The following is a 13403-nucleotide window of genomic DNA, read 5'->3' as shown; positions in this document are numbered from 1 at the left end:
TTGGTACCATGCATTGTCCCTGGGACTAAGCCTCTGTGTTCCCAGGTGGAGTCCTCTGCCATCAGCCCTCTGCCCTTGTTCTTTACCCTATGGCTCAGGCAGGCATGACCCAACACATGTCACTCTTTGCCCCTTCCTTCTCTGCAGCCAAAACTGCCTTGTGTTCCCTTGAGGGCTCCTACCCACCAGGACCTGGGCTCCTAGGTCCTGCCTGGGACACAGCCCTGGTTTGCTATGGCCTCCAGGCCTTTGCCCTCTCACAGAACTGCCGAATGAATTTTTCAAAGTCCAACCCGTTCTTTCTGTCCTCCCTGGTGTAGTCTACCTTGAACTCTCATTTCATCTTGACAACATTTCTGCCCTTCCCTCTGCTGCAATAAGGGGTGGCAATGCCACCGTCATGCCTGCTGACCTCCGTGGATACCGGCACAATCTGCTTGACCCCAGAGCAGCCTGATGTCTCCTCCTCTGGTTCACAGCAATCAGAGGTCTCCTGCCTTGCTTGTGCTGGCAAAGCCCCCCCCCCCCCCCGCCCCACCGTCTGGTGCAGGGAGCGTTGTCCCTGGGGAGGGTGTTCACCTGCCTTTCCCTCTCTACCATAAGGTCTTCCAAGGCATTGATGCGCCTCATTCGGCCCAGGCAGGTCTGAGGCTCTGTGGTGCTCTTGAGCCCAGGCAGAGTGGGGTCATGTTGCAGCAGTGGCACTTGGGAGGCCCCCAGCGAGGGGCGGTGGGTGGCACCTGTGAATCCCTTGCTGAGTCTTTACTCCTGCCTCTGGTTGGGACTGCTTCCTCAAAGGCAGGTTCCAGAGGAAACAAATTAAACCCGAGTAAATATCAGAGTAATTATGTAAATGATATACATAAGTTAAAGAACACTTGTCATGAGGTCAACAGAAAGCTGTGAAGACAGAGCCTCCTGTGCCAGGGTTGGCATGATGCAGGAGACTCACTGGAGAGGGTGGGGCCTCTTGTTTTGAGCCCTCCCCACGCCTGAGTTTCCTCCCAGGTATTTTGCATCTGTCAGCGTCCAGCTTGCTCCTCACAATGGTCCTCTCGTTAGAAGGCCTCACTGCCCGTCTTACAGAGGTAGTGGCTGAGGCTTGGAGCTTAAGAGCCGGGAGGTGCCCATCACCTGTGTGTCAGTCTCCAAGCCCGTGCTCTTTCTTCAGGCAGGAGACACAGACCTTCCTTGAAATGGCCTCTGTTAAGAGCAGGCAGCAGCAGCTTGGGCTGCACAGTTCTGGCCTTGGAAGGGGGGTCCTTTGGTACAGAACAGGGCTTCAGGGCTGATTCCATTGATTGCTGCTGCCAAACTTTCCTTTGCCTCCGAGACCTGGGCAGGAGTGTTGGGTTTGGGGCAACTAGAGATGCAGGATCTGGTCTCAGTTGCTTAGCAGACCACTCTGACACCTTTCCTGTCCAGAGATGCCACCATGGCCATCCTTCTAGAGTGCACACCGGGCCCTGCATCCCCATGCCCACACAGAACCATCTGCGGGTCCCCTAGATGGATCACTCGGTCCCAAGAGGCCTCTGATCCTGATGTCCTCTTGGTCTGGAGTACTCCTCCCTGTCTTGTCTGTATGCAGGGTCCCTTTTCATCCTGCAAAGTCCAACTCCAAGCTCTCTGAAGGTACCCCACATTTTCTGGATAAATAGACTCCTTTGCACATATTTTCTGCTATCTGTACAATGTCTTCAAATATTGCTTGCTTGACTGTATTCTATTGAGCCCCAAGAAATTGGGGCTGGTGTCTGATCTGTCTGTCTTGGGAGCACCACAAAGCATGGACTGATTGGGTACCAGACAGGGGGTTGGAAAAAACCTGAGAGAGGGAGTGGCCAGTCCCAAAATATTGTTATTTGGGAGATGGGAGTTCTGGGCAGTGAATAGGGCACCCTCACCACTACCACCTGGGATACTGGTGGTTCCATGGATCAGGAGGACCTGCTGAATGGGTAGGCTACAGCCTGTTGGGCAGGTCTGCAGAGTTACAATCCAGCCCAGGTACAATCCAGCCCAGGGTTGCTTCCAAGTCATCCCGGCCAGGGCTGCTGTTTCTAATAGCACGAGTTTTTCCTTGTTTATAATTTAAAGAACCAATGAAGATGCTACATTTCATTATGTGATGTCAGTTATTAATACTGATTGCAAATTAGCAGCTGGTAATTGCATATGCCACATTTTCATCTTCTTGCTATTCTTAAAAGCTAGACTCCAGCATTTGACCAGCATGTGTTGTGTGGTCTTTCTGTAGCTCCGTGTGCCTGGTAAGGCCACTCTGGAGGCCTGGCGTGGAGTTCCCACTCCTTAGTGCAGCACAGAGGGCAGCGCTTCTTGCAGAGGACAGATTTGGGGTCATATCCCAGCTCTGTTCTGAGCCAGTGACTAATCTGCAAAATGGGCAAAATCTGGTAATTCCCTAGTAGTGCTTGGGCTCAGATGAAGTGGGCATGTAGGGTTTCTAGCTCAGCATCTGTACAACATCAGGTCTGTGGGCCTGTTTCCTTCCCAGGTCCCTCTGGCTTAGTGGAGAATGACTTGGCTCTGGAGTCAAGGCCCTGGGCTTGAACTCCGGTCTGTCTCTTTCTGATTGGATAACCTCAGGCAATATACAAGACTATCATGGGGATTAATAAGACAGCATATGCAAATGACTTAGCATAGTGCCTGGCACAAAGTTAGATCTTAATAAGCCTGTGCTGGGTACTTACTAATCAGCTTAGACTGCTGTAAAAAAAAAAAAAATTATATATATATATATATATATATATATATAATCTTATTCGGGTGACTTAACACATATGTATTTCTGAGAGTTCTGGAGACTAGGAAGTCCAAGATCAAGATGCCAGATCCAGTGTCTGGTGAGAACCCTCTTCCTGGTTTGCAGATGGCTTTCTCACTGTGTCTCAAGTGGTGGAAAGAGAAAGATCTCGAGTCAAGTCTCTTCCTCTCTTGTAAGGACAGTAATGCCATTAAAGGGGCAGCAAATCATGACCTGATTACATCCTAGTGTCATCAGGATTAGAATTTTAACATATGAATTCTGGGGAACACAAGCATTCAGACAGTATGCTGTTATGATTTTTCCGTCATCCCTTCTGCCGTACCACGGCCATGGAAGGTCATCTGCTGCAGTATTAACGAAAGGCGAAGGCATCAGTTTGGAGGATGCTTGAAAATTCAAATGTTGCTGTTTGGGTAAACACTTGGAAATTCTCTGTTTGCTTTAGGATTTTATTTAAATTAGACAGAGATCCAGGAAAACATCCAGAGCCGTCTCAAAGCAGATGTGGGTCATTCCTGTCTGGTTTGGTGGAGGGATCCATCCTCTCTGGCTGTAGAATGGGATGGCTGATCCTCCTTCTAGGACATGAGAGGGAGATAAGAAATGATGATCTGAGCATCCAGCAGCTCCGGGAGAGGGAGTTCTGGCTCCTGGCCTGTGAGCTACAAGGACCTGAAGGCACAGAATAACCTCCTGATTCACGAGGCCAGTCTCCTAAGGACCTGGAGCCCAGTCGAGTCTTGCTACAGCCCCCAGGGGACCACTCTTGAAGTCCTGTAGGGAAATGCCATGCTGATTCCTCACCCAGAAATGCCAGCATCCAGAGCAGCAGGACTTTGAAAATCATGCCTCCAAATCTTGGAGGAAGAGCTGCTAAAATCAATATCATATACCTCATAAGTGAAAGGTGACAGGGACATCAAACTTTATTTGTGAAAATTCTAAAAATCATTAGCATAGTACAGATTCCTTAAAAAAATAATCTCACTCAGTTGTCGGAAGGGAATTGCAAATCAAAGGCACTATTTATTGCAGTGGGAATAAGGGACCTGGCAGATTAAAAAAAAATATTGAAGGAGCCAGAAATTTGAAACATGAAAGACAGTAGCAGATCAACACCACAAAAATTTCTCCAAATACTGGAACCCAACCTAGAACAGAAGTTGGTGAAGAATTATTTTATAAACCCATTTTCATTATAACATGTGTAAAATGCAAATCTTGATCATTATGTAAATTAGTTACTTGGTGTAATTTACTTAATTCAAAGCACTTAATGCAGCGTGGTATGTTTTTTCCAAAGTGCCAGAGTAGACGTTTATTTTAAATTGTTTTTAATCCCGATCTTCCAGCCTGATTATTTAAAAATGTTTTTCCCTTTGTGTTTGTTTTTTAAATGGAAGGGAATAGAGCTCGGTGAGAGACTGTGTGTTCTGATCAACCGATGGCCTCCATTGCCAGGTGGCGGAGTGGGTACTGTGCACACAGGGACCGCAGTGTCTGATCTGGCTCCCGTGTAGATGTGCCTCATAATTTCGTTCACAAGGAATTATCCAGATGACCCCTTGCTCTCCTGAAGCTATCCTTGCTTGGCTTTGTGGCTGGTTCTGAAACCTGTGCGAGTAGAATGTTCCTGGGTATTATTGGCCCTCATTAGGGGCAGGAATGTGTCCCCTTTCTCAGAGTTTTCAACAATGACAGGCCTTCCCCTTCAGCTACTTTTATAACTTTGAAATTTCCATTATCACAGGAGGGAGAGCCGACCTTTTTAGTCTCCTATTGTGTCATCCAATTGTCAGGATGGCACCTCCTTTCTTGATGAGCCCCTAGAACAAAGGAGATGATTTGCTCATTTGGGAACCCTTATGGGGGCGTTCCCTGTGCTGATGAGAAGGTTGGAAGAGAGCTGACAGCCACTGAACATCTTTTCCACTGTGCCAGCTGTAATGTGTAATGTAATGTGTAAGGTGGCGGGCTCTTATGGGCAAGGTGCCATAGCTTTGCTTTGAAGATGAAGAAATGGGCTCAGAGAGGTTGTTGCCCAAGGTTGCATAGATAGTGAGGGATAGTTTCAGATTCATGCCTATGGTTATTCTGTATGCCTCTGGAGAAGTGGGATCAAGGCCTGCTTCTCTATGCCTTTCCCAGAGTTTTGTATCCCTGGACACCAAGCAACAGGGTATTTTTTTTTTTTTTGACAGCTAAGAGTTGTTATACATCGTGCAATGGCTAAATCAAGCAATTTATATTTGTGTTAGCTCATATACTTACTTTTTTTTTGGTGGGGAGAACACTGAAAATCTACTCTTCTAGCAATTTTCAAATATACAATATATTATTCTCAACTACACTCATTGTTTATACAATAAAACTGCTGAACTTATTCCTCTTGTTTAAAACTGAAAGTTTCTGTCCTTTGACCAATATCTTTCCAATTGCCCTAGCCGTCAGCGTCTAGAAACTAGCAGCTGATTCCCTATTTCTGTGAGTTCAATTTTTTCCACATGTGTAAGAGAGATCATATAGTATTTGTCTTTCTGTGTCTGGCTTGTTGCACTTAACATAATATGCCTCAGGCTTATCTGCATTGTTGCAAATGACAAGATTTCATTCTTTTATATGTCTGAATAGTATTCCCTTTTGTGTGTGTGTGTGTGTGTGTGTGTGTGTGTGTGTGTGTGTGATTTATTTTTCCATTCATCTGCTGTTGAACACATAGGTTGATTCCATATCTTGGCTATTGTGTATAGTAAAAAAGGTGGTTGAGGTTGAGGTATGGGGTCTGTAGGTGGTTTGTATATGATAGGGGTGCTCTGGGGCTCACAGTAGTATCTCCAGGAATTGGCTTTGGGGAGATGGAGGATAGGAAGTCACTCTGGAAGGCCCCAAGACCAGACTTGCCTTGAATGTGGTGGGCAGTCAGGACTGTGACTGTGACAGTGAGTCCTCTCTCCCAGAGTGGCGGCCCTGGGCTGCTGAGATGTTGGGTAAATACCACTGTCCTGCTCATTGAAGACAAACCCTATCTGGGCCCTGGAGCACCTTGTCATCCTGGACAGGGAGAGACCTGCTTCCCATTTTACTGAAAGATGCTGGATGTGCCACAGTTGTGTGTCCCTGCTCCGCCCTTTGCAGAACTGGCCTGCTAGATGCTCTGCGTGACTTTCATAATCATTCTCATGGATTAATTGTAATGAATTAATTTATTCATGAAACACATTCTGCAAATGGAACACACTCCAGGATACAGGAGTTGCTCAGTGAGTGGCAGAAGGGAGCTGCTCCCTGCTTTGGAGCTTACCCTCGGGACCAGAGTTGCTTGAGGACAGGCCTGTGTGAAGTTTGAACATACTGTGGCTCTGGCGTCCAGCTTAGGGCCTGGCCCACAGCAGGACTTGCAAAACATTTGAGGAAGGAAGAGAGAAAAGGTGAAAGGAAGGAAAGAAGGAAGAAGGGAGGGAAGGAGAGAGGGAGAGTGGGAAAGGTGGGACGCAGGGGAGGGCAAGGGAATGTGTGGCTGGACATTTGTGGGCAGAGGATTCTGGGCAGAGGGCAAGGGTGTTCCTTGTGATTGGAGTCACAGCAGGTGGGTTTTTATAATCTCTTTTCTTGGAAATGGTGGGCGCTTCCTCACTTGCAGACCCAGTCTCCCTCACACCCCAGTTTTTTTTTTTTTAGCTGCTCCAGGCCTGTGACAACGATGGTGGCATTTGGAGTTGGCAGCAGGAAGGAGACGAAGCGGTAAAGGAGCCTGGACAGGAGTCTTAGGAAGGAACTTGAATGATGGATAAACTACATCTGGGAAGAAACTTAAAGCATATCTTTGGGAAGCCAGATAGGAAAGAAAGAAAGAAAAAAATCTGTAGAATCAAAATTGGTTCTCAGCCTTTGGAAAATTTGCCAAGAATCCCCAAACTCTTTTAACTGTGAACTCCTTCTGGGTATGAGATGGCAGCCTTCATACATATCTATGTACATTACAGATGGTAAAATATTCTTCATAAGTACTCTCAGTGCTTGGACCTTTCTTGGAAATTGAAATCGTAGGGGAAGCAATTTGATATGTGTTCTTTCATTTCAATTACTTTTCAGAAAAAGTATTTAAAATACCCAGTGACTGTCTGATTTTTTTTTATCAAAGCTGTAGAGGGATAGTCACGGTGACAACCTTAGGTTTTGAAGAAACTTCCCAACTTCACTCCCTTGCCTAGTAGGACTTTGCCTCCATCAATGCGTTGTCATTGCATGGTTGCTAAAGTCACAACGGCCTTCGGGCTGCTGTTTGCTTTGATTCAATTCTATTCCACAAATGCTCAATGTCCCGAGTCTGTGCTGGGTGCTGAGCCTTGGGTTGAATAGAGAAATGAGGAAGACCCTGTTCCTTCTTCCCATGTATTACTATTAGACATTTATATCACTATTAGACTTTATACTGTTAAATTTGAGAAAATTTTGGATTTCAACTTGAGGGGCTGAGCTGGCCCTGGGGGGAATATGCTGTGAATTTTATCTTGATGGAGGAGTGGGGCTCTGTAAATTTTAAACTAGGAGTGTCCAGGTAGAGTGTGTGTAGGGGGATCTCCAGGGAAGGAGCAAAGAGTTTCTTTTCCTGGAACCTAGGGTGCCTGGTTTGTGGAGGTGGTACTGGAGGGTGGTGATGGGGGCACAAAAACTAAAAGGGAAAAGACTCTTAGGACCAGACTCTCAGTCCAAGCTAAGTTACTCTGAGTTTATTTTGTGAGCATTGATAACATCTCTAGAAGGCTTTTTGTTTGTTTATTTGATTGACTGATGCTTTTGAGGATATTACTTTCTTGGCAACTTTTAAAATAAACTTTTGCTCTTCGTTGAAGGTCAGAGATGGGCTAACATGACCTTCAGAGCCCACATGCTGGTGGAGTGCAGTAGCAGGCTGACGCGAGGGCCCCTTGGTGGAGGCTGTTGCAGAAGCCCAGGGAGGAGTTGATGGTGAACCTGAGAAGGTATAGTGGAGGTGGCCACCAGGTGTTTAGGAGGAAGAGTGGAGAGGTCTCCATCAACCTAGAACATGGGCCTCTGTAAATGTGTGTCTGGTGGTGTTGCACTCAGAGGCAGGAGGGTGGACATAGTGGGTGGTTCGGAAGGAAGCCCAGGATGAGCTGGGAATAGGACCAGACATATGAGAAGGAGAGATTGGAAAGTAGGTGGGCAGAGAAATAGCATAGAGTGTCTTGAAGCCCAGAGAGATGAGGGCTTCAGGATAGGTGGTTGGACTGTATACTCTAGAGAACCAGTGGACGACAAAGAGGAGGAAGGTTCCCCATTTGTTAATAACTTGAGATTTAGATAAGAGTGATGTATGTTGAGCCAGACTCGGAGGAGACGGGCAAGTCACCTAGACATGCGGAGCATTAGCATTAGGGAGCCTTTCTACAGAGGGGAAGAGGGACAGGCATGGGACACCTCTCTCTCCTGTGCTCCTGGTGGTCCTTGGCACCTGCTGCTCCTTGGCTTCTCTGGCAGCTCCACAGACTAGGCTTCTCCATGGGGTGAGCAAGACTTTTCATTTGGTGTTGAAGACACCTCATTCTGGAACTTTCCATGTGCTGTTTCTTCTATCTGGAATATTCTTCCCTAAGAGGTTTCCAGAGCTTCCTCCTGCTCACTTTTGCTTCCTTACAGGGGCCTTTTCCTACTTCCCCTGCTCCAAGTCTCCTCTAGACCAACATGGATTTTCTTTAGGGCTCTTATCACCATTGGAAATTGTCTATTTATCCCACTATTTATTCTGGTCTGTTCTCAGCTCCTGAAATGCAAGCTCCACCTCAGCAAGAACACCGTGTGCTCATCCAGTTTTGTTTTTTCAGCACCCAGGGAAGGTGCCCCACAGTGAATGCTCTTGGTGAATATTGGAGAATAGAAGGAAGAATGACCATGGGCAGGAGGACTCTGTCAGATCTGGGAATGGAAAGATTTCTGTGTCCAGGGTATTCCAGAGTCTAAAAGTGGGGCTGGGAGAGGGAGTCAAGACTCTGAGGCTTGTCCTGGGCATTGCTGTGTCACATCCCTCACAGGAATAGGCTTCCCCATGTTCCCTGCACTTCTCCCTCCCCTGGGGAGGAGAATTCTTACAGTGGGAGCTTTTCCCTATCCCTGCTGGTGGCTGTTCCACAGTTTATGCTTCAGAGATCTGGAGCCACTTACCTTCTCATGCCTTTTCTGGGATAGAACTGATTTGATTCTTGATGTGGCTCTAGTTAGCTCCCTGCCTGTGGGTGAAAGTGGGGTGGGCCTGTTGAGGGTAGCTGCACCCAAGATGGTGGATGGGCTTGGCTACTCTGTACAGGCAGCTTGTTAGGAAGGGCCTGGGCCAGGTCCAAAACTCCATGGGAGCCACTCTGCTGCCCAGGGCACTGTCCCTGCTCTGTCTCTGGTCTATTCTCTTGGGAAATTCTCCCTTCTTTGGGAGCAGCAGAAGAGAGCTGGCGTTGTTGTGGGTGGAAGAGGGTAGCATTGCAAACTTGGTCTCTGGCAAGAAAAGAGAAAATGACTTTTGTTTGGAGAAATGGGGCTTTCTTGGCTCCCTTCTTCAGAAGTGGGCAGGGGGACTGCAAAATTAGTTTGTGCTCCTGATGGTTACCTGCTCCAAGCCCTCCCCGAGTATGCCGAATAAGAGCTCCAGAGAATGGAGGCTGGGAGCCGACCTTTTCAGTCAGGTGGGAGCAGGCAGTCGGAGCCAGGGCTGTGGTCCTTTGGGAACTTTCAGCCGGCATCACTGATTTCTAGGAGGGAGAAGCCAGCCGTTGCCTGTTGGGACCTTAACCTCTCTCTGATGGCTCAGTCCCATTAAGAACTGTCCAAGCAAGAGCCAGAAATGGCAGCCAAGGGCATGCAAGAGCTCTGAGGGATCTTGTCCTCTATGTATGTCTTTAGATGTTTTCCACCTGCTCATGTCACCTTCTAATCCCTAAGGCAATGAAATAGTCCTCCACATTGAGATGCTTTAGACCGGGGGTCCTCAAAAAAGTGACTAAAAGGAACTTCTTCCCCAGTCTGAGAAGTTGGGCCATCCTGGCATGATTCCTGAGGTCCCTAGGATCACATGGGTGGCACTACCAGATTTATGAACCTATATGAGGCTTCTCGTTGCAAGTGTCTTGTAAACACACAGAAAGGCACTCTGTGATTAGTCTCATCACTTTAAAGACTTGCAATGGCCTTCAAAGGTGCTCAGAGGAGCAGGAACTGGTAGATGGTACATCTCAGGGTCCTACCTCACATCTGTCCTACCAGCTGTGTTCAGATCTGAGTCATAGCTAAGTCATGGGGATAGTGAAGACTGTGAGTGTCCTGGGCAAGGGACAAGGCTGCAGAAGCTGCCTGTGGACACATGGCTTCACTCCCGGTCTGGCTCACGCTCAGCCCATGTGGATAGTGCTACAGGCAATTTGTGGAGGGGTGACTTTTTAAGGTACAGACCTTGCTGTTTCATTTACATTTTCATGAGGTCTACTAGATATAATCCATCCAATGACCTTGGCTTATCAGTTAGTTATTGCTGGGAAACAAACCATCTCAAAATTTAGTGGCTTAGAACAAGAGTCATTTATTATTTTTGATGAGTCTATAGTTCAGCCAGGCACCTGCTTTGGCCTCACTCATGTGTCTGAGTTCAGCTGGCACGTGGCTGGGGGTGACTGCTTGGGGGCTGGCCTGAGTCTTCCCTCTGTCTGCTCATCCCTTCAGCAGGATAGCTTAAGGATGTTCTGAAGGTAGTGGATGTTCTGAAGAGCAAAAATGGAGATGCACAAATACTCATTTGAACCTCCGTGCTAAGTTTCCTATTGTCCCGTAGGCCAAGGCAGGCCATAGGGCTAAAGTCAGAAGCAGCACTGGAGAGGTCTTCGTGATGCCAGGGAAAAAGCATGGGAGGAGGGAGGACATTACCAGGGGCCTGAGGCAGCTGATCTATCATATTTGGGGACATCACTTGCACTATGCTGGTTAAAAGATGGTTTCTCCAGGCAGGGCCCTACAGTAGGACTTCCTGTGATGATCTATCACATATCATCTCTATCTGCACTGTCCAGTATGGTAACCAACGGCCAGATTGGCTGTTGGGTACTTGAAATGTGACTACTGTGACTGAGGAACTAAGTATGGATTTTTATTTCATTTTAATTAACTTAATAAATCAACCTATTTATTAAAATTTAATAGCTACATGTGGCTTATGGCTATGTTATGGGATAGACAAGATCTGGGAGGAACTCTCATTAGCACCCGCAGAAAGCTACTGCGTGCCAGACATAGGAGCCCACTGCTGGTTTCAGTGTGGGCAGCTGCTTAGTGCTGAGATGGTCTCCAGCTTACAATGCACAGGTATGAGCCATGCTGTGCTCAGGAGAGGAGGGGTTTACAGCTCTGGTAAGTATTTATCGTTGGGATGTCCCTGTTCCTCTTGTGTTCTGTGCCTTGAGCCATATCTGCACATTTTTCATTCCACACCCTCTGATTGGTTAAGAAGTACTTGTCTTTCTGTGCCTGGTTTATTTTACTTTACATAATGTCCTCCAGGTTTATTTGTGTTGGCACCAATGTAAGGATCTCCTTTTTTTATGATCAAATAGTGCTCCACTGTGCATATCTATCACATTTCTTTGTTCATCAGTTGATGGACACTTAGGTTGCTTCTATGTTTTGTTTTTTATGTGTGTGTGGCTAGTGTTGTAGTAAACAAATACTGCATTATATCACTCTTGTAGAATCTAAAAATGTTGATCTCATAGAAGTACTGAGTATAACTGTGGTTCCCCAGAGGCTGGGGAGTGTAACTAGAAGCAGGGGAGAGAGAGATTGATCAGTGGTACAAATGCACTTAGATAGGAGGAATAAATTCTGATGTTCTGTTGCACATAAGAGTGACTATGGTTGACAATATCGTGTTGAAAATTGCTGAGTAGATGAGAGTATTTTGAATGTTCTCACCACTAATCAATGATAAATTTATGAGGGGATGGGTATTCTAATTGCCCTGATTTGCTTTTTACACAATGTCTACATGTACTGAAACATTATTCTGTACTTTGTAAATGAGTATAATTCTTATGTGTCAGCTAAAAAAAAAGAATAAAAGAAGAATAAGCTTTTTTAAACCTCTTTATATCTGTTCTGGGAGGCCAGTGGCCTCAACACAACATTGATTCAAGAGGTCTCAACTGCAAGGAGCAGAAGGAGGTGGAGGGAAATGGGGCCATGGCCAGGGACCACCAGCTCACATAGCCTGGAGGACAGAACTGCCAGAACTGGGCTCATACCGGGAGAGAAGAGAAGCTGATCATGATTGGTGCAATCTGACCATATGACTCTTTGAACAGCATGAAGGGCTCCCCATGGTGATAGACATAGTCACTCTGGGCTGGGCACTGGGCACATGGCCTCTCTGGACCATGGTAGCAGACTTGAACCCTTCTTCTGGTGGTAGATTGCCCAGGAGGGGAGCACTGGAGTTAGAATCCCTTCAAGTTCCCTTTCTACTTAAAGGTAATTCTCTCCTCCTCCTCCTCTTCTTCCACTTTCAGACATCCGTGGGCTCCAAAGCTTTCTGGATCAGGCCTCGAGGCTGGGCCTTGATGTTTCTCTGCAAAAGGTGGACAAGAATATTAGCCACGTATTCACCAGCCTCTTCACCACCATGAAGACAGAGGAACTGAATCGCTACCGGGACACGCTGCGCCGTGCCATCCTATTGCTCAGCCCGCAGGGGGCGCACTCCTTCATCAATGAGGTAGGTCATGGGAGCCTGAGGCTGCAGATGCCACGTCCCCGTGGGTCACAGGGGATGGCACAGGTGAGCTGCAAGGCGCAGCCTTCTCGAGTAGGCCAAAACAGATGTGGCAATCCATGGACGTTGGCCTACAACATATGGCCATGCAGGGGTTGGCCTGAGCAAGGCTCTGCTGCTGATTGGTCTGACAGGTGATCCAAGGCCTTCTCAGGCTCTGAGAGACTGTGTCATAGCTGGTGGGAAGCTTGCTTACAAGTCACTGTCAGAAATTTCTGAGTCAAAACTCAGGTTTGCTTTTTTTTTTTTTTTCCCCTCCCCTTAATTTTCCTCTTTGTTGACAGGTGTAAGCCTGTGGGGATAAAATAAACTTCTAGTTCTCTACAGAAGTGGGCAGGTCTGCTGTGGATTTGTTAGCATCTGGAGGAGGTGTCTGTTGCATATTGTCAAATGATACCTTGTGCATGCTTATTTCTTTGGTGCTTGGGCTAATCAGTGTGTGTGTGCATGTGCATGCATGAAATACCTCTTTTAAGGGTTAGGACTTTCTAATGAAGACAGGGCTCACCAGCTTAATAAAGAACGTATCAATCTGATAACAAACTGGAAAACTCCAAACTAGAATGAGCTGGCTGATTGGTGCTGGCCCTAGTGATCTCATGACAGAGAGGTGATGCGTGGACAGTTAGTTGGTGGGCCCTCTCCAGCCTGCGTTGGTTTTTGCAGAGGTGGGTATGTTGGGGATATGGGTGTTCCTGGGAGCGGGGGAGCCCTGAATGGGTCATAGGGCAGCTGGATGCTCCCTGCCCTTTCTCCACACAATCCAAATCACCTTGCTGGCCTTCT

At 47.1% G+C, this 13403-nt stretch overlaps 1 protein-coding gene across 1 annotated transcript in view; it reads left to right on the top strand.

Annotated features, from left to right (window-relative positions):
* GRID1 (glutamate ionotropic receptor delta type subunit 1) overlaps positions 1-13403 on the top strand; it is a gene marked incomplete at its 3' end in the record, with an annotated part of 735049 nt that overhangs the window by 225186 nt on the left and 496460 nt on the right. The window contains exon 4 of the mRNA XM_081267356.1: positions 12355-12560. Within this exon, the coding sequence (XP_081123482.1) occupies positions 12355-12560 (206 nt within the window). The remainder of the gene's footprint in view (positions 1-12354; positions 12561-13403) is intronic.

Source organism: Spermophilus citellus (assembly GCF_964194105.1).
Source record: "Spermophilus citellus genome assembly, chromosome: 15".
Classification (NCBI taxonomy): domain Eukaryota; kingdom Metazoa; phylum Chordata; class Mammalia; order Rodentia; family Sciuridae; genus Spermophilus; species Spermophilus citellus.
Note: the sequence above shows the minus strand (reverse complement) of the source record. Positions and strands in the feature narration are given on the sequence as shown.